Source organism: Dipodomys spectabilis, unplaced genomic scaffold (assembly GCF_019054845.1).
Source record: "Dipodomys spectabilis isolate Male_0828 unplaced genomic scaffold, ASM1905484v1 ptg000090l, whole genome shotgun sequence".
NCBI classification, from domain to species: Eukaryota; Metazoa; Chordata; class Mammalia; order Rodentia; family Heteromyidae; genus Dipodomys; species Dipodomys spectabilis.
The window spans coordinates 110015-132677 of NW_024870767.1; the positions used below are offsets into that span (position 1 = coordinate 110015).

A 22663-nucleotide genomic window follows, 5' to 3' on the forward strand; every position below is an offset into this window, starting at 1 on the left:
AAGGAAACAAGGAAGCAAGGAAGGAGGGAGAGGGGAAGGAGTAAAAGAAAGCAAAATTAAGTTTGGAAAGTTGTAGTGCAACCAGGAAGCCAGAGGTGCAGAAGCTGGCAGGCGGCTATACTGGGAAATGGAAAATTGGGAATTCTTGTTCAACCAGAGAGCAGAAGTATCTGTGTAGAAGCTGTTAGGAACATACTGAAGAGTTCCCACCCCCACACATACAGCACACATGGGACGTGCCATCCACCTGCTGCAGCTCAGAAGCTTCTGGTGCCTGGCAGCAAAGGCAGTGGCCATCACTGGCCACTCAGCAGCCCTGGGACTCCCTGCTATGCCAAACAACAGAGGCCTGGACCATCAGCCACTAACTTGAACTCCTTAGTCCCTGACTCCATGTAAATCCACGTTCAAGCAGACCCTTGCATCCTGCGGGCAAGACTATATATAAATTTTATGTATATAGCCATACAAAGAACAATTGAGTATTCATATTTGTTGTAAAAAGCCTTTAGGTTCACTATATTTTAATGCATTTGCTTAAATGAATGGCTTATCAGATAAAAAGCATTGGGGGAGGGGGTCCTGGGGCTTGAACTCAGAACTGGGCACTGTCTCCCAGCTTTTTCACTCAATTCTAGCTCCCTACCACTTGAACCACAGATCTATTTCCAGCTCTTGTGGTGGTTAATTGGAAATAAGTCTCTTGGACTTTCCTTCCCCAGGCTGGTTTCAAACAATGGTACTCAGCCTCCTGAGCAGCTAGCATTAAAGGAGTGGGTTGCTGGTGCCGGCCAGCAATTTATTCTGTGGCGTCTATCTTCTAGCATGGACCTTAATTCTTCCTGTCAAACCCATTACCTACCAGTGCTTTGGATCGTTCTACAAGTAGAGCTCCCCTCCCACTCATACTAATACCCTAGGCTCCACCCCTGACTCTTCCTCATGTAACTCATATCTGAAAATTAGACATGAGTTGCCCGAATATTTATTTGGTTGTTTGGTGTTTTGCATTCTAGGTTTTTGTTTGTTTTTCTCTTTTTGTTCTCTTCATCCTTGAGTGCTGGTGCCCGTCTAGTTTTATTTTTTATGTGTGCATATATATCTACTAAACTCTCCTACATTCCTTCCCCTGCTCCTTAACCCAACATTCACTTTCACCTAGTAACTACACAGTGCTTTCTTTTTTTTTTTTTGTCAGTCCTGGGGCTTGAACTCTGGGCCTGGACACTGTTCCTGAGCTTCCTTTGCTCAAGGCTAGCATTCTACCACTTGAGCCACAGTGCCATTTCTGGCTTTTTCTGTTTTTATGTGGTTCTGAGGAATGGAACCCAGGGCTTCATGCATGCTAGGCAAGCACTCTACCACTGAGCCACCTTCCCAGCCCTGACAGTGCAATCTTCTCAGCAGCCCATCAAACTTCCTCCAAAATAAATCATACCCTACGACATACATATAGCAAGTCTGACCAAATACAAGAAAACTGAAATAATTCCTTGTATTCTATCAGATCATGATGGAGTTAAACTATAACTCAATAGTAAAAGGTATTTTAGAAAACATTCCAACACATGGGATCTGAACAACATCTTGTTGAATGACTGAATAAAGGGAAAGATCCAAAACCTCCTGGAAACTAATGAAAACGAAAAATACATACTACCAGAACTTCTGGGATATGGCAAAGGCAGTTTTGAGAGGGCAAGTCATAGCTAAAATGCATGCATACACACACACACACACACACACACACACACACAATTTAAAATCACTCAAATAAATGGCTTTCTTATGCAACTCAAATTTCTACAAAAATAGGAATAAGCCAAACCAGACCAGATAGAAATAGTAAAAATTAGGTAAAAAAAAATTAATGGATTGGAAACTAAAACACTTATACAAAATATCAAAGAAACAGAAAGTTGGTTCTTTGAAAAATACTAATGAGATCAATAAACCCCTTTTCAATTGATGAAAAGAAGAGGAGGGGCTCAAGTTAATAAAATTAGAGGTAAAGATGGAAATATCACAACAAATACCAAAGAAATCCAAATCATCATGAGGAACTACTTTAAAAAGCTAACTCTAAAATCTAGAAGTAGTTAATTTTTAGATGTAGTTGACCCACTAAAACTGAACCAAGAGGATATAAACTGCTTAAACAGAGCTATAATAAGTAATAAAATTGAAGCAACAATACTCTACCAACAAGGAAAAGCCCAGGGGCTAGATAGATTCATAGCCTAATTCTATTGAACTTTTAAGGACTAATACCAATATATCCAAACTCTTCAATAAAATGGAAAAAAAAGGAATGCTCCCAAACTCATTCTATAAAGCAAGCATTATATTCACTCCAAAACTAGACAGAGACAACAAAATAAGACAATAATAAACTAGTCTCATCAATGAACTCTGATGCAAAAATTCTCAGTAGGATCCTTGCAAACCAAATTCAATAACACATTAAAAAGATCATACACCAGATCGAGTTGGTTTCATCCAAGGACAGTTCAATATATGTATAAATAAATCTAATAAATGATATAAATAAGACGGAGAACAAATGTCACAAGACCACCTCAATTGATGCAGATAAGGTCTTTAACAAAACTCAGCATCCTTTTACATACAATCTCTGAAGAAACTAGTAATAGAAGTGACATACCTGAACATAATAGAGGCTATGTATGACAAACATACATCTAACATATTAAACAGGAAAAACAGAAATCATATCTCCTACATCAGAAACAGACAAAGATGTCATTCTCCTCACTCTCACTCAATTCAGCACTAGAATTACCGGCCAGAGCAGTAAAGCAGAATAAAAGATTCAAATAAAGAAATAAGAATGCTCCCTATTTGCTGATATGATCTTGTACTTAACAAACCTTACAGACTCAATAGTTTATTTTAAAATAAACTATTTATTTAGAATAAACAACACTTATTTCTTCTAGAGGATTCAAGAACTGTTTCTTTGCATTAAAATAAGACTTTTGGAGCAAATGAGTCAAAGTGTCAGAGAACAAGTTCAAGTCTCAGAAAATATTTTTCTTTTCCTTTCTTTTTTCAATCTAAAAGGCAGCCCACTTTCTAAGATCCAGGTGCTTATAGATTTGTGGCCCTTTAAAGTTGTAAATCAACTGAAAAATGGGAAGAGTAGATAGCTAAACAGCCCTATGTGATCATAAATGGCTATAATCCAGCTACTCAGGAATTAGAGTTAGGAAGATTATTCAAGGCTGACCTGGGCAAAAGCATAAAACCCTCTCTGGAAAAAAAAACAAAAAACAAACAACACTGGAGGGCTGGGAAGGTGGCTCAGTGGTAGAGTGCTGGCCTTGCATGCATGAGGCCCTGGGTTCAATTCCTCAGCACCACATAAGCAGAAAAAGCCAGAAGTGGCGCTGTGGCTCAGTGGTAGAGTGCTAGTCTTGAGCTGAAGAGCTAAGGGACAGCGCCCGAGCCCAGAATTCAGGCCCCATGACCAACAAAAACAAAAAACAAACTAGAAAGCAAAAGGACTGGACATAGGTGGACATAGGACCTATTCACTGTAGGACGGCAGGCCTATGCGCGGCCTGTTCGCTGTAGGACGGCAGGCCTATGCGCGGCCTGTTCGCTGTAGGACGGCAGGCCTATGCGCGGCCTGTTCGCTGTAGGACGGCAGGCCTATACTTGGCCTATTCACTCGAGGTTGGCACTCCAACACTTCAGCCACACCTCCACTTCTGGCTTTCTGTTGGTTAATCAGAGATAAGAATCACTTTAAACTGCAATCCTCAGATCTCACTCAGTCTCTTGAATAGCTAGGAGTATAAGAAGTAGCTAGGATTATAGGCATGAGCCTGTAGAAATTATTTTTTAAAAATTACATTGATGCTAGGTGTTGTGACTCTTGGAACCAAAAGCACTTTTTATAGCTTAGTTATTTTTTAATTCACTCATTTCTCTATGTTTACTGAACAAAAACTATGCCTGGCATGGTATTAGAGTTCAGATCTTTTTATCTATAAATAAGAAGATAATCTAGCACCAATGGCTCATACCTGTAATCCTAGAGGCTGAGATTTGAGGATCCAGGTTCAAAGCCAACATACCTATTAACAATAATAAACTACTAGTATAATTATGACTCAGTCAAAAATAAATTTTGACAATTAGACCCCTGCATTCATAGAATATTCAAAAATTATACTTATTAAACAAATAATGATATAGTAATCAATGAAATATTTGAACATAAAACTTATTGGGGTTTTTTGTGCCAATCCTGGGACTTGAACTCAGGGCCTGGGCACTGTCCAGCTCTTTTTGCTCAAGGATAGAGCTCTACCACTTAAGCCTCAGCTCCACTTCCAGCTTTTTTGGTACTTAATGGGAGACAAGTCTCAGACTGTCCTGCCTGGGTAGCTTTGAACTGTAGTCCTCAGATCTCAGCCCCTTACGTAGCTAGTATTATAGTCATGAGCCACTGACACCCAGCTTAAAAAATTCTTGAAGGAAGTAGAGTCAGCATAAAAATTCAAACAGAAAAGGAGTTATGCAAAATTTGTTTGAAAATGGAGTATTCAATTTCTTTGGAATTTAGATGTCATTAAACACATTTTAAGTGATGTCTTTAATTTTAAAAGTCATGTTTATATTAAACTAAAAATTACATCTTTTGCAACTAAACTTAGGACAAAGAAATTTCATGTGTCTACTTCAAAATTATTTTAGGGGTTATATCAGCAAAAAAGTGTAGAGACTATTGCCTTAACCATTCCAACTTACACCTGAAAAATTACTTGGGATCCAAATATTCGCATGAAAGAGGTCAGCAGTCAAGAGGGTAGCCGTGGGACTGGGAAGGTGGCTCAGTGGTAGAGCGCTTGCCTTGAGCTGAGGAGCTGAGGGACAGAGCCCAGGCCCAGAGTTCAGGCCCCACGACCGGACCCCTCCCCCCCCAAAAAAAGAGGGTAGCCATGCTCCCCTTCTCCAGCACCAAATTCTCTTTAGGACCTTCTGAAGCCACTCGCAATGGTAGTCTGTCCCAGAAGGCCCTGAAAGAGAACACCTTCACTGAACCAGCCTGTGCCCAAGGCCGTAACTCATAATCTATGGCTATCTCAATTTATACCCCTCCAGCTTATCTAACATTATGGGATTTTCCTTAAAAGAGAATCAGCACACTTTCATAACTAAAAGCCAAAAAGATTTCCCAATTTGATTTTGCCCCTCGTGCAATATACATTTTCCAGGGAGAAATTAATTGTAGAGATTAAATTTTTTCTGTTCTAAATTATAGTCCAAAGGAATCAGTGCCAACTTCATTCATGTTAAAGTCCAATATTATTCATGTCCACTCTCCAGAAATGAACTTAGCTCCCCAAACTAGAAACTTCCCTTCTCCAGAAAGGCATCCTGTTAGGTGTACCCAAGTGTCCCCTGCTAGGGCAGGCTCCTATAGAGCGTGTGAGGTGAGGCAGCAGAGGAAACACTCTCCTGGCTCTAATGACAATGTTCAAAATTAAAAGGGTAGAAGGGAGGCACATATGGAGAGCGAACTTGAGTGATGCCCCCACGCATGTATGGAATTATAATTCCCTCCTGGAACATATGGAGAGCGAACTTGAGTGATGCCCCCACGCATGTATGGAATTATAATTCCCTCCTAAGTATTAATGGACACCTCAAGTCAAATACAAAAAACTGCTTAGTATATATGTTTACACCTAACACAAATTACACATGGCGGACGCTGTACCAGTTGAGCCATGCCTTTAGCTAAGTGGGCTTAAAAAAAAGTTCCAGTCCTGGGGCTTGAACTGGGCCTGGGTGTTGTTTGAGCTTTATTCACTCAAGGCTAGCGCTCTACCACTTGAGCCACAGCGCCACTTCTGGCTTTTTCTGTGTCTGGTACTGAGGAATGGAACCCAGGGCTTCATGCATGCTGGGCAATCACTCTACCTCTGAGCCACCTTCCCAGATTGTCTTTTCTTTATAAAGCCATCTTGTATCTTTCAAGTATTATATACAATGACACACAAATGCAATCTGTGAAAACGTTTTTAAAAAAATCTTATGGGCTGGGAAGGTGGCTCAGTGGTAGAGCGCTTGCCTTGCATGCATGAAGCCTTGGGTTCCATGCTTCAGCACCACATAAGCAAAAAGAAAAAAGCCGGAAGTAGTACTGTGGCTCAAGTGGAAGAGCACTAGCCTTGAGCTGAAGAGCTGAGGGACAGCGCCCAGGCCCAGAGTTCAGGCCCCCCGACCGGACCCAAAAAAAAAAAAATCTTACTCAGAGATGAACTAGTGTAGCAGAAAAGAACGTATTATTGATGAGCCTGTCATATGGTTTATTCTGTGCTAGTCCTGGGGCTTGAACTCAAGGCTAGGCACTGTCTCTGAGCTTTGGCACTCAAAGCTAGCGCCCTGCCACTTGAGCCACAGTGCCATTTCCAGCTTTTTGGTGGCTAGCTGGAGATGAGATTTTTTGTTGGTCCCTGAATGACAGGCATGAGCACCGGCACCCAGCAGAGATAAGAGTTTTGTGGGCTTTTCTGCCTGGGCTGCAGACCTTGGACCTCAGCCTCCTGGAGAGCAAAGATCACAGGTCACAGTTTTGTGTCGGTGGGTCGTGGGGCGCTGTCCCCCAGCTCTTCAGCTCAAGGCGAGCGCTCTGCTGCCTGCATGCCAGGCCAGCGCTGTACCACTGGTGCAATCTGCGAAGCCCGCGTCCCTGGGATGAGTGAGGGGAGGCGGCAACCACTGTGCTACCGCCCACCCCCCCTGCCCGCACCCCAGCGACCACTGCCCCCCCTCCCCACACCCCAGCTACCACTGCCCCCCCTGCCCGCACCCCAGCGGCCACTACCCCTCCTCCCCGCACCCCAGCGACCACTGCCCCCCTGCCCGCACCCCAGCGACCACTGCCCCCCTGCCCGCACCCCAGCGACCACTGCCCCCTGCCAGCACCCCAGCGACCACTGCCCCCCTGCCCGCACCCCAGCGACCACTGCCCCCCTGCCCGCACCCCAGCGACCACTGCCCCCTGCCAGCACCCCAGCGACCACTGCCCCCCCTGCCCCCCCCAGCGACCACTGCCCCCCCTGCCCGCACCCCAGCGACCACTGCCCCCCTCCCCGCACCCCAGCGACCACTGCCCCCCCTGCCCGCACCCCAGCGACCACTGCCCCCCCTGCCCGCACCCCAGCGACCACTGCCCCCCCTGCCCGCACCCCAGCGACCACTGCCCCACCTGCCCGCACCCCAGCGACCACTGCCCCCCTGCCCGCACCCCAGCGACCACTGCCCCCCTGCCCGCACCCCAGCGACCACTGCACTACCGCCCGCACCCCAGCGACCACTGCACTACCGCCCGCACCCCTCCTGCCCGCACCCCCACCCCGTCCTCGCCCTCGCCAAGACGGTCCGGGTCCTGGCCGACATCCTTCTGGGGACCCGCGCCCCCCACCGCGGGCCGTGCGGCCTCAGGACGCTGCCAGCCCCGCTCACACCTCAGCCCGCGGCCCGCTCACACCTCAGCCCGCTCACACCTCAGCCCGCTCACACCTCAGCCCACGGCCCGCTCACACCTCAGCCCGCTCACACCTCAGCCCGCTCACACCTCAGCCCGCTCACACCTCAGCCCACTCACACCTCAGCCCGCTCACACCTCAGCCCGCGGCCCGCTCACACCTCAGCCCACGGCCCGCTCACACCTCAGCCCACTCACACCTGCGTCGTCTCCACAGAGCCCCAGTCCAAACCGGCCCCCCGCGCCCCGCCGGCTCCCCCCACCGCCGGCCCCCGCCACCGCCGGCTCCCCGCGCCCCGCCGGCTCCCCCCACCGCCGGCCCCCGCCCCCGCCGGCCCCCCGCGCCCCGCCGGCTCCCCCCACCGCCGGCCCCCGCCCCCGCCGGCCCCCCGCGCCCCGCCGGCTCCCCCCACCGCCGGCCCCCGCCCCCGCCGGCCCCCCGCGCCCCGCCGGCTCCCCCCACCGCCGGCCCCCGCCACCGCCGGCCCCCGCCACCGCCGGCCCCCGCCACCGCCGGCCCCCGCCACCGCCGGCCCCCGCCACCGCCGGCCCCCGCCCCCGCCGGCCCCCGCCCCCGCCGGCCCCCGCCACCGCCGGCCCCCGCGCCCCTGTGGCCTCCGCGTCCCCCCAGCCCGCCGCCGTCGCCCCCGAAGTTCCGAACCAGACAAGAGCGAGAGCGAAGGTGGAAGAGCGCGCGGACGCCAGCCCGGGCGGCGTGACCCCAGGGCGCACGCGCGTGGCGGGAGGCAGGAGCAGGACGCGCACGCGCGGTGGTGTCCTCGCGCGGCCCTTTCTCTCGGGCCCGCCCCCTTCTTGCGCTTCCCCCGGAGGCGGCCGGAGCCCGAGCGGGGAAGTGTGGGGCGAGGTGGGTGGGGCTCCGCGCGGGAGCGCAGCCCTCAAAAGAAGGAGAGGGGCGGGGCGGCGGCGACGTCACCCGGCAGCCCTCCAATCAGGGGCCGGCGCGGCCCCGCCTCCTCCCCGCGCGCTATTGGCCGCGGCGGCCCGGGGGCGGGGCCTGCCGCGGGTCGGGGAGGGCCGGGGGCGGGAGGAGAGGAAGGCGCTGGCGGGCCGTGATGGCGGCGGGTGATGGGGCCGTGAAGCCCGGCACCCTGGGGAGCGGCGGCGGGGACGGCGGCGGCGGCGGCGGGGACGGCGGCGGCGGGGACGGCGGCGGGAGCCCGGGCGCGGCGGGCGCGGGCGGCGGCTGGGCGGCGGCGGCGCCGGCGCTGCTGGCGGGGGGCGGGGAGACGCTGCTGAACGTGGCGCTGCTGGCGCTGGTGCTGCTGGGGGCCTACCGGCTGTGGGCGCGCTGGGGGCGCCGCGCGCGGGCCGCGGGCGCGGGCGCCGGCCCCGACGGCCCCGCCGCCGCGCTGCCCCGCATGAAGAAGCGCGACTTCAGCCTGGAGCAGCTGCGCCAGTACGACGGGGCCCGCACGCCGCGCATCCTGCTGGCCGTCAACGGGAAGGTCTTCGACGTGACCAAGGGCAGCAAGTTCTACGGCCCGGGTGAGGCGGGACGCACGGACGGAGGGGGGAGGGAGGAGGGCCCGCGCCGGGACCCCGGACGGCCCGGCCCCGCGCCCCCCCCGACGGCCCCGCGCCCCCCCCCCCGACAGCCCCGACGGCCCGGCCCCGCGCCCCCCCCGACGGCCCCGCGCCCCCCCGACGGCCCCGACGGACGGCCCGGCCCCGCGCCCCCCCCGACGGCCCCGCGCCCCCCCCCCCCGACGGCCCCGACGGCCCGGCCCCGCGCCCCCCCGACGGCCCCGCGCCCCTCCCCGACAGCCCCGACGGCCCGGCCCCGCGCCCCCCCCCCCCGACGGCCCGGCCCCGCGCCCCCCCCCCGACGGCCCGGCCCCGCGCCCCCCCCGACGGCCCCGACGGCCCGGCCCCGCGCCCCCCCCCCCCCCACGGCCCCGACGGCCCGGCCCCGCGCCCCCCCGACGGCGCCACTTCTGGTTTTCTAGTGGTTTACTAGACCCCCCCACAAAAAAAGTAATAACTGAGTATAAGTTCCAACTATTATGATGTTGCTTTGGTATATTAAACTTGGAAATAAAAATGGCCCTAAAATGGCCTTCTAAGTAAGGGCTGGGCCTTGGGGCCCACACCTTTAATCCAGCTCCAAGGGAGACCAAGATGGGAAAGATCATGGTTCAAGGCCAGGCCTAGGAAAAAACTCAAGCCCTTTCATAACAAGCTAGACATGTGTGCCTGTAGTTCTGTGCCCGACAGCCCCCCCGACGGCCCCGCGACCCCCCCCCCGACGGCCTGGCCCCGCGACCCCCCCCACGGCCCCGACGGCCCGGCCCTGCGGCCCCCCCCCCCGACAGCCCCGCGCCCCCCCCCCGACAGCCCCGACGGCCCGGCCCCGCGCCCCCCCGACAGCCCGGCCCCGCGCCCCCCCCGACAGCCCCATGCCCCCCTCCCGACAGCCCGGCCCCGCGCACCCCCCCCCCCCGACGGCCCGGCCCCGCGACCCCCCCCCACGGCCCCACGCCCCCCCCCCCACGGCCCCATGGCCCCTCAGGACACCCGACCCTGCTCCCAAGGCCGCAGCTGTAGGTAGTGCCCCCCAACCCACTGTCACCCACCCCAGGCCCCCCCAGAACCCCTCCCCACCCCACTTCTCCCCTCTCTCTCGGGCTGGAGTGTCCCCATTTCTAGTTGTCATTCGGGAGGTGTGATTTCCAGAGTAACTCCAGGACCTGGCGGTTTGGGCCTCGCTCTTCTCTAAGGCCGGCTCAGGAGCACGCCCAGCCCAGCCCAGCCCAGCCCAGCCCAGCCCAGCCCAGCCCAGCCCAGCCCAGCCCATCTTGGGCGCTTTCTGAACCGGTGGGGCTCAGGGATGCTGTCCAAGGTGGCCGCGGGTTGGGCTGCGGGTCTTCCTGGGCGCTCAGCAGGCTGTCTGTCTGGGGTGTTATTCTGTGTGTGAGTACGGAGACAAGTATCCAACCACATACGCTTTGATGGTTTGCCTAGCAGTGTAGGACAAACGGGAAGGTGGAAGAGCTGTAAGTTAAGACCCGCTCCCTGCCGCTCAGGATGCGTAGCTCTGCTTCTACCCCCAACTGCTGCAGTGTGGTGGGAAGGCACCCTTCGGGTTGTGCACATGGAACTTGTTGGTATCCCAGAAATTCAGCAACGTGGTTTATCAAGGCTGTGCAGTGGTAAATGCTAACCTTTACTAAGACTGTACAGTAAGTAATGGAATTTGAGACCTAAAATGACCCATTCCTGGAAAGAATGCATCCAGCAGTAGGAAGATCTGCTGGTTTCCTTAATCTTTGTAGTATTTGGGATTAATTGGCATTTGTGAGTACATACGTGTGCTTACGTGGCTTGGATGATACTCTGCAAGTGCTTGGTTTGTTGCTTGCTAGATGGCAGCCTGGGAATCCATCTATTTACTTTCTTGGATGCTTGTGTGTATCTATTCAGTCCTTCCGAGACAACAGATGTCTCTTCCTATTGTCATCAGCTAAAATGGCTAATACTTTTTTATTTATTAGCATGTAGGAGTAGAGAATAGGGCCAAACTACAGTATTTGATCAGCTAAAGTTGTTGTTGTTATTGTTGTTGTCACTTGTGGGGCTTGAACTCTGGGCCTGGGCACTGTCCCCGAACTCTTCAGCTCAAGGCTAGTGCTCTACCACTTGAGTCACAGCACCAGTACTGGTTTTTTGGTGGTTTATTGGAGATAAGAGTCTCATGGCGGGGCTGGGAAGGTGGCTCAGTGGTAGAGCGCTTGCCTTGCATGCATGAGGCCCTGGGTTCGATTCTTCAGCACCACATAAGCAAAAAGAAAAAAGCTGGAAGTGGCACTGTGGCTCAAGTGGTAGAGCGCTAGCCTTGAGCTGAAGAGCTGAGGGACAGCGCCCAGGTCCAGAGTTCAGGCCCCACGACCGGACCCAAAAAAAAAAAAAAGTCTCATGGCCTTTCCTTCCTGGGCTGGCTTTGAACATGATCCTCAGATCTCAGCGCCTGGCTGCTGAAGTTTTTTAATTAAGGATTTATACAGTGTTTTGTGACTACTTAAAGCATTTTCACCACTGCTTTACAGTATATGGAGGAGTTGACTTAGAAGCCCATAAAAATAGTCTACATGTATACAGCTTGGCTAAAAGGTCTGTCATTGTACCCGTCTCACCTGGCTGAGGTAAAGTCTTGGTACAAAGTACAGTGGTCTGTGATGGCTTAGCCACAGGCAGCGGCTCTTGTCAGAGGCGAACAAGAGTGACAAGCTAAGGAGAGCGTAGAGAAGCCGGTTTTAGGTGAGCTTCCCACCAATTCTACATGATGATCAGAGATAATAGAGATAGTTGGAATATCATATTGAAAGTCATAAGGGATTTTGAAGACTTAAAGGAAGCCAGAAATCAGGCGCTGGTGGCTCACGCCTGTAATCCTAGCTACTCCAGGAGGCTGAGATCTGCGGATCTTGGTTCAAAGCCAGCCCAGGCAGGAAAGTCCATGAGACTCTTATCTCCAGTAAACCACTAGAAAACCAGAAGTGGCGCTGTGGCTCAAGTGGTAGAGCGCTCGCCTTGAGCTGAAGAGCTGAGGGACAGCGCCCAAGCCCAGAGTTCAAGCCCCACAACTGACAAAAAAGTACAACTCTGAGATTCCTGATCATTAGGAAGTTGGGAAAGGAGCACAAGGCACATGTACCTTTGGGTCTTTTCTCGTGTGTGTGTGTGTGTGTGTGTGTGTGTGTGTGTGTGTGTGTGTGTGTGTGTGTGTGTGTGTGTGTGTGTGTATGCACATGTGTGAACCTGCCTCTGCCTGCCCACCATACTGAAGCTTAGGTGCTGCTGTCCCTTAGCTGCTTCTCTTAAGACTGGCTCTACCACTTGAGGCACAGCTCCACTTCCAGCTTTTGGGGCTTATTTGGAGGTGAGAATCGCGACTTTTCTGTCCCAGCTGGCTTTGAACCACGATCCTTAGACCTCATCCTCCTGAGTAGCCAGGATTAAAGGCAGTGAGTCACTGGCTCCTGGTTCTTTTCCTCCTTTTTAAACTCCATCTTCAGTGTGTTAATTTTAACACTTATTTTGCAGAAATTCAGTTTAAGCAAGAGTTGACAACATAAAGACAACTATTTCATGGATAGTCTACATAATGCAGCTCCTATCCCAGCCTCCTGCTTGGAAGCCAACTAGGACTGAGTAGCTTGGATTGTTCACTAACTTTAAATTTTAAAGTATGTTACCCAATTCCATGTTTCAAGGCATAGTAACTAAATTTGCTGATTTAAATTGTAAAAATATGAACTACAAGTTAACTCTTAAAAAGTAATAACTGGGCTGCGAAGTTGGCTCAGTGGTAGAGCGCTTGCCTTGCATGCATGAGGCCCTGGGTTCGATTCCTCAGCATCACATAAGCAAAAAGAAAAAAAGCTGGAAGTGGCTCTGTGGCTCAAGTGGTAGAGCGCTAGCCTTGAGCTGAAGAGCTGAGGGACAGCGCCCAGACCCAGAGTTCAGGCCCCACAACCAGACCCCCAAAAAAAAAAAAAAAGTAATAACTGAGTATAAGTTCCAACTATTGTGATGTTGCGTTGGTATATTAAACTTTGAAATAAAAATGGCCCTAAAATGGCCTTCTAAGTAAGGGCTGGGCCTTGGGGCCCACACCTTTAATCCAGCTCCAAGGGAGACCAAGATGGGAAAGATCATGGTTCAAGGCCAGGCCTAGGAAAAAACTCAAGCCCTTTCATAACAAGCTAGGCATGTGTGCCTGTAGTTCTGGATTCTCTGAAAAGACTTTTTTTTTGCCAGTCATGGGGCCTAAACTCTGGGCCTGGGCGCTGTCCCTCAGCTCTTCAGCTCAAGGCTAGCACTCTACCCCTTGAGCCACAGCACCACTTCCGGCTTTTTTCTTTTTGCTTATGTGGTGCTGAGGAATCGAACCCAGGGCCTCAGGCATGCAAGGCAAGCGCTCTACCACTGAGCCACCTTCCCAGCCCTCTCCAACCCTCTTGCTACTCCCCTCCTGCCCCCAACAGAGCCTCTTCCCTTCCCTTCTCTTCCCCACCCAGCCCCTATTGATCAGCAGCTTTCATTGAGGTGGTGTTTTTGATTGGTGGTTTTTTTTTTTTTTTTTTTTGTCGTCATAGGGCTTGAACTCTGGGCCTGGGCACTGTCCTTCAGCTCAAGGCCAGTGCTCTACCACTTGAGGCTCAGTGCCACTTCCAGTTTTCTGGCAGTTTATTGGAGATAAGAGTCTCATAGACTTTCCTGCCTGGGCTGGTTTTGAACCGTGATCCTCAGATCTCAGCCTCTTGAGTAGCTAGGATTATAGGCATGAGCCATCGGCGCCCGGTTATAATTTCTTTTATCTTATGAACTGCATTACTGTCGGAATTCAAATTGGTTTTCATTAATTTTTGTTTATTAAGGTGAAACAATGATTTCTTGTCTCAATGTATCAAAAGATATCAAAAAATATTTTTTGGCATGTAAATGCTTTAAATATATGTATAGTCTTTACTGCAGTCATTTTAAATAAATCAAGCAACTTTATTTTTCATTAGAAAAAGCTTTGTTCTAATAAGCCCTCTTATTAGAACAATTCATAATAGTAAAACCAGAAATTCTGGTTTTTAAACTGTGACCTTTGTCATATATAGTTGCCTTATAGATGCAGGAAGGCTACTATCCTTTGTAAAACTATGTTCTGTTCCTTATTAGCATATCTGTGTGTGTGTGTGTGCGTGCGTGTGTGCGCACGCGCACATGACAGGCAGTTATTCTACCACTTGAGTCACACTCCCAGCCCTTTCTATTTTTATTTTTCAGATCGTGTCTTGTGCTTTTTGCCTAGGGCCAGCCTCAGACCGTGACCCTCCGACCTGGATTACAGGCATGCACCGACACATCTGGTTTATTGTTGGAAAGGTTTATACCTGGGCTGGAACTACAGCCCCCTGACCCGCACCACTCAAGTAACAGGTGTTAACAGGTGTGAACTACCATGTCTGACCTGGCCTTTGCATCATTTGTTTTTAAAGTTGAAACAGAAAACAGAAAAATCTACTTGTTCCATTCTGCAGATAAGAATGAAGACAGAGTTAACTCTCTAAATATCTTTAGTGGCTCTCACTCACCTCCAGACTCAGAAATCTGAAGAATCATAACTTGAAATAAGTCCAGACAAAAAAGGTTATTGAGACCCCCATCTCCAAAAGTAACCAGTAGAGAGCCAGGCTGGAGGTGTGGCTCAAGTGGTAGAGCATCCGAGCTGAGAAGGCCCGCCGAGAGTGCCCGGGGAACCTGAGTTCAACCCAGTACTGCCAACACTCTCAGACAGCTGGCCCTTGCCAGCTACACGCGTAAAACTTTCTCTTCATTCTCCAGAAATGGTGTCTCTTTTTCTTGTGGGTCTGGATTTTGCTTTCATAAGTGGATCTGTTTAAAAGGGTCAAATCTAGTTTCTCCCTGTTTGGAAGTACAGCTAACTAATTTGAGAGAAATTATATTCCTCCCGCCAGCCACTGGCCTGGGCATTGAAGACAGATGAACAAGACAGTGGCTGCTCTGGAGAACAGACAAGGAATGCTTCACTTGGGTCAGTTATTCATTCCTTCCCAAAGAAATAAAGCATTCATCATAGCGATAGGCTGGCACACACCTGCAACACCAGTTGATACACAGAAGAGGACCACAGGGGCTGGGAAGGTGGCTCAGTGGTAGAGCGCTTGCCTTGCATGCATGAGGCCCTGGGTTCGATTCCTCAGCACCACATAAGCAAAAAGAAAAAAGCCGGAAATGGCGCTGTGGCTCAAGTGGTAGAGCGCTTGCCTTGAAGAGCTGAGGGACAGCGCCCAGGCCCAGAGTCCAGGCCCCACAACCGGACCCCCTCCCGCCCCCCAAAAAAGAGGACCACAAGTTGGAAGCTGGCTTGAATGAAGTTAACTCTGGATATCTAAGACAAAATGGAGGAGGGGGAAAGAAGTAGAGGCGTAGTTCAAGTGGTGTAAGGCCATGCATTCAATCCCTATACCAGAAAAAAAATTTTTTTAAGCTAATTATTATTTAATGTGTTAGGAACTAATTCTTAGACCTACTCCATCTGGTTCCCAGAAATTATAACAAGACTAGCACAGCACCTGACACATAGTGGCACAATGGTTGACACAGTGTTATGCCTAAATCCTAGCTACTCAGGAATCTGAGGTGGGGATCAGGCAAAAAGTTAGAGCCAATCCATCTCAACCAATAAAAATCTGAGTGCAGCTGGGTGCCAGTGGCTTGCGCCTGTCATCCTAACTACTCAGGAGGCTGAGATCTGAGGATCACGGTTCAGAGCCATCCTGGGCAGGAAAGTCCATGAGACTCTTACGTCCATTTAACCACCAGAAAACCGAGAGTGACACTGTGGCTCAAGTGGCATAGCACTGGCCTTGAGCTGAAGAGCTGAGGGACAGCGCCCAGGCCCAGAGTTCAGGCCTCCCAACCGACAAAAAGAAAAAAAAAAAGGGTGCAGTAGTAGGTACTCATTCTTGGAGAGGGAAGCATTAATAGGATCAAAGTCCAAGCCGGCTCAAGCAAAAGCAACGTCCTAGCTAGGCACTAATGGTTCAAACCTCTGATCCTTGCTACTCATGAGACAGACTTGGAGGGTCAAGATTCAAAACCATCCCAGGCAGAAAAGTCTGTAAGACTCATCTCCAAATACTAGAGTGGAGCTGTGGATTGAATGGTAGCGCAGAAGCCATGATAACAAAAGGCAAGCAGGTGTAAGTCTGTAAGACTCATCTCCAAATACTAGAGTGGAGCTGTGGATTGAATGGTAGCGCAGAAGCCATGATAACAAAAGGCAAGCAGGTGTACAAAGTCCTGAGTTTGAGCCGAGCTGGACGTTCATGTAGGAGCTGTGTGGTGGGCGTGCATGAGCTGAGCGTCACACAACAGGACTGGAACGAGGGCTCACTGGCACGTTCTTCCCTGCCCTCACCGCCTCACTGTTGTTGTGTTGAATGCATTTGAGGGTATCTGAAGTAATGTGGCTCCATTGCTTTACTTTGATCAAACCTTTTCTCAACGCTTTGTCTATTACGTATTTTGAAATTAAAACTGGGTGACAAATAATAGACGTGGCAAGGGTTTTTTAAAATTTTCACATTGAGCAAACGAAGTTGTTGTTTCTTTTTGCAGCTGGTCCATATGGGATATTTGCTGGTAGAGATGCCTCCAGGGGCCTGGCCACATTCTGCCTAGACAAGGATGCTCTCAGAGATGAGTATGACGACCTTTCCGACTTGAATGCAGTTCAAATGGAGAGTGTTCGAGAATGGGAAATGCAGTTTAAAGGTACCTCCATCATTTTGTTGGGTTCTTTGGGAAATTAAATATGTATTCAAAGGAAGTGTGTACTATCTCCTAGGACAGAGTGGAGCCAGACAGGTGGGTAAGAATGACAACAGAATGCCTTCATAAACTGCTTTGTTGAATGGCCTATGTAAAGAGCCAAAGCAAGTCTTTTTTGTTTTTCGTCAGTCCTGGGGCGGGCCTGAACTCTGGGTCTGGGTCCCTCAGCTCTTCACCTCAAGGCTAGCACTCTACCACTTGAACCACAGTGCCACTTTGGTTTTCTGAGTGGTTATTGAAGATAAGAATCTCATGGACTATGGTGCCTAGGCTGGCTTTGAATCGCAGTCCTCAGATCTCCGCCTCCTGAGTAGCTAGGATTAAAGACGTGAGCTACGGACACCTGGCTAGGTGTCTTTTTTTTTTTTTTTGGTGGGTCCTGGAGCTTAGATTCAGGGCCTCGGCGCTGTCCCAGAGCTTCTGTTGCTCAAGGCTAGCACTTTACCACTTGAGCCACAGCACTACTTCCAGCTTTTTCTGCTTATGTTGTGCTAAGGAATTGAACCCAGGGCTTCATGCATGCAAGGCATGCTCTACCACTGAGCCACTTTCCCAGCATATATTTTAATGACGTTTCTAAGCATCATAAAAAGTAACATGAGAATTTGTATTTGAAAATGGACTTATTGCCAGGTATAGTAGGACATGCGTGTACTAGCTAAAGTCTTAAAAACTGACAGTTTTGGCCAGGTGCCGGTGGCTCACCCCTGTAATCCTAGCTTCTCAGGAGGCTGCGATCTGATGATCACAGTTGAAGCCAGCCTGGGCATCTTCAGTTAACCACCAGAAAACTGGAAGTGGCACTGTGGCTTAAGTGGTAGAATACTAGAATTGAGCAAAAGAACTCAAGGATAGCACCCAGGCCCTGAGTGCAAGTCCCACAACCACCCCCACTGCCCAACCCTTCCCCCTCCCCACCGCAAAAAAAAAAAAAAAGACAGTTTTAATTTTTTTAGGACTTTTAGGTACAGTTTTAAGAACAACAGCGACAACAATACTAATTATCTAGACTTGTAGACCTCAGTAGTAGACCATGTATTTAGCTCCAGCCCTCATCACCACTAAAACAAAAAACTGGATCCGTGGTATGATATCAATACTATGATTATATAATGTATTCTAAATGATCTTAACCTTAAGGAAGGAATCCTTTAGTACACCCTGATAGTTTTTTACCACTGTGTGCCAGGGTATCTGACATGTATCAGACCCTGGGTCCCTCAGAACAGCTCTTCTGGGTTCTTGGCACTTGTTCTAGTACCATGATATGAAGTGATCCTGTTGTATGTTCCTTCTGACAGCTAAGTCACTTAACCTAGCTTTAATTCACTTACCAGGGAGTTGATACCAACATGTGTTACCTGCATAAAGGCAAGAAGACAGTTAGGAAAGGAAGGAGAGCAATGTGCCACACACTGAGACCTCAGAGAACACACAGAAGCCCCTGAGTTACTCTTACCTCGTTAGGCTTATGTTCTTGGCCTACTGTCATGTTTTATCTGTTTACTATATGGTTCTCTACCGCATGCTGTTCCAGCCCCAAAACTCCTCAGGTCAAGAAAGTCACTGTTTCAGGCTGGGAGGTGGCTCAGTGGTAGAGTGCTTGCCTTGCATGCATGAGGCTCTGGGTTTGATTCCCCAGCACCACATAAGCAAAAAGAAAAAAAAAAGCCGGAAGTGACACTATGGCTCAAGTGGTAGAGCGCTAGCCTTGAGCTGAAGAGCTGAGGGACAGCGCCCAGGCCCAGAGTTCAGGCCCCACGACCGGACCCAAAAAAAAAAAAAAGAAAGAAAGTCACCATTTCATTTTTCATGTGCCCCAAAATATTAGCTCTAGATTTTTTTAAATACCACTTCTATGCAAACTCCAGTATATTTACAAATTTTAAATAACTTAGAAGTTCCCTATATTGCCAATTGTAATCTTTAATATCCTTAATTATATTACTTTGTAATCTGTCATTTAAATTATAATGTTTTGGGCTATGAAGGGTTAAAATCCTGAGCTGGGGAATATAGCTAACTTGTACAACTACCTACCTAACACACGTAGGGGCTTTGGGTCAGCCACAGCACACACAGAAAAGGTTCAAAGATCGCTCTAATCCTCACATGGCCATCCGACACTACACAGTGCAGACACATGTCCAGACTGGACCACAGAGCTGGGCTGGGTGAACTGGCTGTGAGCTACTCAGCTTACTCTGAGGTGGGCTGAATGTGTGTGTTTTAAAAGGTCTCCCAGTGACCCTGAAAAAGGCCACGAGCACTCCTGTAAAGACTAAGTCCCATGTTTTGGTGGGGGCGGTTTTGGTTGGTCAGGGGTCTCAAACTCAGGCCTGACCACTGTCCCTGAGATTTTTTTGCTCAAGGCTAGCATTCTACCAGTTTGAGCCACAGTGCTATTTCCAGTTTTTTCTGAGTGGTTTACTGGAGATAAGAGTCTCAACAGACTTTCTTTCCTGGGCTGGCTTTAAACCACAATCCTCAGCTCTCAGCCTCCTGAGTAGCTAGGATGACAGGTGTGAGCCACCAGTGCCCGGCTAATGCCCATGCTTTCTGGGCTCCCTATATACACAAAGACCAGACATAGTAAAGTACCAGGAAGAACTTAGCCTATTCCATACAGTTCTGACGAAGCAAGCGCCTTCCCTCTGTGTAATGGAATCATGAAATAAATTTTGATCACTTCCGATCTTCTTTTGCTTTATTTTTCAGAAAAATATGATTATGTAGGCAGACTTCTCAAACCAGGAGAAGAGCCTTCAGAATATACAGATGAAGAAGATACCAAGGATCACAATAAACAGGATTGAACTTTGCAAACCACCAAAGTCAGGGGCCTTCAGAACTGCAGTTCTTACTCCCTTTCACAGAATGTCCAGTGTCTCTGGATTTGATTCACCTGCTGCGAAAAAACATTCAACCAATTGTGTACAAGAGAAGTGAGTCTTGCTGTGAAGATTTGAAAACCGGATGTTGCCAAACCCCTTTGTTGCAGTTGTTTGTAATGTCTGGTGGGGCTTCATCATCCTGAGAGAAAGACAGGGATTTCTTAAATGGCAAGAAGGTCGTGAGGCTAGGGCATCTCACTCACTCTCCTCCTCCTCCCCCGCTCCTTCTCCCTCTATCCTCTCTCCCTCTCATCTGCCCCTCTCTCCCTCCATTCTTGAATTTGTCCTTTTTGTAAAAAAAAAAAAAAAAAAAAGTATCAAAGACAGCCACATATGTATTTGCTACTCAACTGTACAAATCTCAAACAAAAAACAGCAAGGGACTCTTCTTTAACTGATGTTTTTATCATTGAGGGACAGGAAGACCTGGCCAGGGAGGTGGAAGTTGCACATCAGCTTGAGTGGTTCAGGCTACTGAAATGTTAAAATGTGAATTCCCAAGCTTCTCTTTGGGCTTTGTCAAGGAGGGATAAAAAATAAAACTTATTCCTAAGAATCCATTGGAAATTAGAATGGATTTCAGGTGGATTGAAATCAAAGCAATTCCCCAACAAGATCATTTGAGACTAGTTTTATCCCTTCTGTTCTTTCCCCTAGGTCAAATCAATATTAATTGTGCCTTATTTCACTTCCATAAACTTGAATTATTTTTAGGGAAAGCCCCTATGTGAATTCCGAAGTCACTACAAGCAGGTTGAGACTGAGGTTGGAATGTTCTGTTGACTGCAAAACCTTGATGTCATTCTGTGTATATAGAATGTAAAAGGATTATTCAGTGTTAACTGCCATACGTTAATATACACAAATTTAATTAGCATTGTAATGGCCAAATGCATTCCCCCTTGTGCTTTTCTCTTTTCCAAAAAATCAAAAACAGCAACAACAAAAAACAAAAACACCCACAAACCAACAATTCTTTTTCCCCCAACAGGAATCTGACCCTCACATCTCACTGGTGTTGGGTGTGTGGGGCCGAGGTTTGGATGTCTGTTTGGGTGAGTCTGGATGTGTGCGCGCCTTGGAAGGGACTCGCGATATTGTAAATACAAGTACCATTTTAATAAAGCATGGACAATAAACCAAAATATGCAAAATTGTAAGGCAGTGCATTGTGATATCTTAATAAGATTGTGCATTGGATTCAAGATGAGGGAAAATCCTGGCAATGGAAAGTGGGCACTGGGTATCCAAGTTGTACATTATACCAGGTTTGTTGTAATGTTCAGAACCTCCACTTTTGTGGGACAGTCAAGAGATCCTAGCTGACTCAGTAAGAATTGATATATTAAAAGTACATATTTTTACTTTGTATTTTGATGCCAACTGGTTATATTAGAAATAATAGCAATGCAGGCAGTTATTAAACAAAACAGTAAAAGGCTATTCTACCAATAGATACTAAATTCTTCAAGTATTAGGTTGAAAACACCCTCCCAAAGCCCTGTGTATGTTGATTACTTGATTTCATCGTGACTGTGGAAGTCCATAGGGAGAAGTTGTACCAAAAATAAAAACAAAAGACATGGTCACTGCAGACTTGTCTTTGGCATAACACATGCAGAAACCATCAAAGGGAAACTTCTAAGGACAACATTCTATTCACTCGAGCTACAGAATGGCTATGAAAAGTGTTGGTAAATGCTTTGAGTGTTTTTATGTACAACTTTTTTTTCAAAATGGTTAAGGTACATGTCCTCTGTAGAGAACTGATAATGCCTGGGTCATTTGGGCCTGAAGTTCAATAATCTGCACTTGTGAAGAGAGAAACCTTAAGTATTCATGCAGTAAAAATGAAATACGATCTGTTAAGAAAGATGGGTTATTTTGTGTTTGGGGCTTGAAATAAACTGTGTTCTAGAGATAATTCTTTAATTCCAGTTGGATGTAGTAGTTAGTCTGAGTGAGGGACCTTAATTTTGGTTATATGTGGACACCCTCTCCCTATCCTCTGTTTCCTACATTTGCTGTCTATCACTTGAGGTGCTTAAAATACAGGTACTTCTTTTCTGAGTGCCGGGATTTGAACCCAGGCCCCACATGTACTTGGCAGAATGCGCGCGGCTGCTCACTTGGGTCACCAGTAGGGAAGGAAGGACTGACTCCCTGAGCCTTTTCCCGTTGAAGTTCGCACCCACCTGGGCTTTCGCACCTTCCTGCCTCTTCAGCCTATTCCCAGGGCTGCGTGCAGGTCCCAGTCTACCCTAGTAGTAACTTGGAGAGAAGAAAAAAGAGAACATTTTAATTTTCCTTCACAAAAACAAATTGCAGCAGACTTAATAAAAAGAGAAGGAATGCCTTGAAGGTCACCTTTCTTCTGTAAGAAATACAAGAAGCGTTTTCCTTACTCTGTGTGTCTCAGGCTGTGTCTGAAATAGAGAAAACTCAGGTCCAGGAGGGAGCTGGCTGCTTTCTGGTGAGCTAGTCGCATTTGGGCAAGTATCTAGGGACTTAGTATCTAGGTGGCATGTAAGTCTTTTTCTTTTGTAACCATCTAATCTGTTAATTAACAGACTGTTCCAAATCTGAACAATGTTCCCATTTACCTGGAAATAAAGTAATGATGGAGCACTGAAGGTAACCTTCAGTGATAAAAGCTCAAACTGCACTAAAGGATCGTGTCTGCAACCCTAGGACTCAGTAAGTTGAAATGTCAGCCGAGGCAGAAAAGTCTGTGAGACTCTTATCTCTAAAATAGCCAGCAAAAAGCAAGGCCAGAGGTGTAGCTTAAGCAGTATAGCACCAGCCAAACAAGTACAAGGCCCTGATTTCAAGCCCTAGTATTGCGCCCCCAAAAGTTTAGCAATAATGCCAGCAA

At 49.0% G+C, this 22663-nt stretch overlaps 2 protein-coding genes across 2 annotated transcripts; both read left to right on the plus strand.

The window, feature by feature from the left end:
- The first annotated feature begins 4970 nt into the window (after positions 1–4970).
- On the plus strand, positions 4971–8599 carry LOC122111992 (vegetative cell wall protein gp1-like). The gene is made up of 2 exons (XM_042684803.1): positions 4971–5091; positions 6912–8599. Exons 1-2 carry the CDS (start codon positions 4971–4973, stop codon positions 8597–8599), a joined length of 1809 nt encoding a protein of 602 aa, XP_042540737.1.
- Pgrmc2 (progesterone receptor membrane component 2) lies at positions 8584–20718 on the plus strand. The gene is made up of 3 exons (XM_042684823.1): positions 8584–9031; positions 16682–16837; positions 19613–20718. Exons 1-3 carry the CDS (start codon positions 8599–8601, stop codon positions 19708–19710), a joined length of 687 nt encoding a protein of 228 aa, XP_042540757.1. The 5' UTR covers positions 8584–8598; the 3' UTR covers positions 19711–20718.
- The last annotated feature ends 1945 nt before the right edge of the window (positions 20719–22663 follow it).

What these genes read in the sequence shown, in the direction of transcription:
- LOC122111992 (XM_042684803.1), top strand. Translation starts at nt 4,971, where the DNA reads ATGCTCCCCTTCTCCAGCACCAAATTCTCTTTAGGACCTTCTGAAGCC. An exon ending in ACCAGCCTGTGCCCAAGGCC is followed by an intron (nt 5,092 to 6,911) that starts GTAACTCATAAT and finishes CCCGCACCCCAG; the next exon opens with CGACCACTGCCCCCCTGCCC.
- Pgrmc2 (XM_042684823.1), top strand. Translation starts at nt 8,599, where the DNA reads ATGGCGGCGGGTGATGGGGCCGTGAAGCCCGGCACCCTGGGGAGCGGC. An exon ending in CAGCAAGTTCTACGGCCCGG is followed by an intron (nt 9,032 to 16,681) that starts GTGAGGCGGGAC and finishes TTCTTTTTGCAG; the next exon opens with CTGGTCCATATGGGATATTT. An exon ending in ATGGGAAATGCAGTTTAAAG is followed by an intron (nt 16,838 to 19,612) that starts GTACCTCCATCA and finishes TTTATTTTTCAG; the next exon opens with AAAAATATGATTATGTAGGC.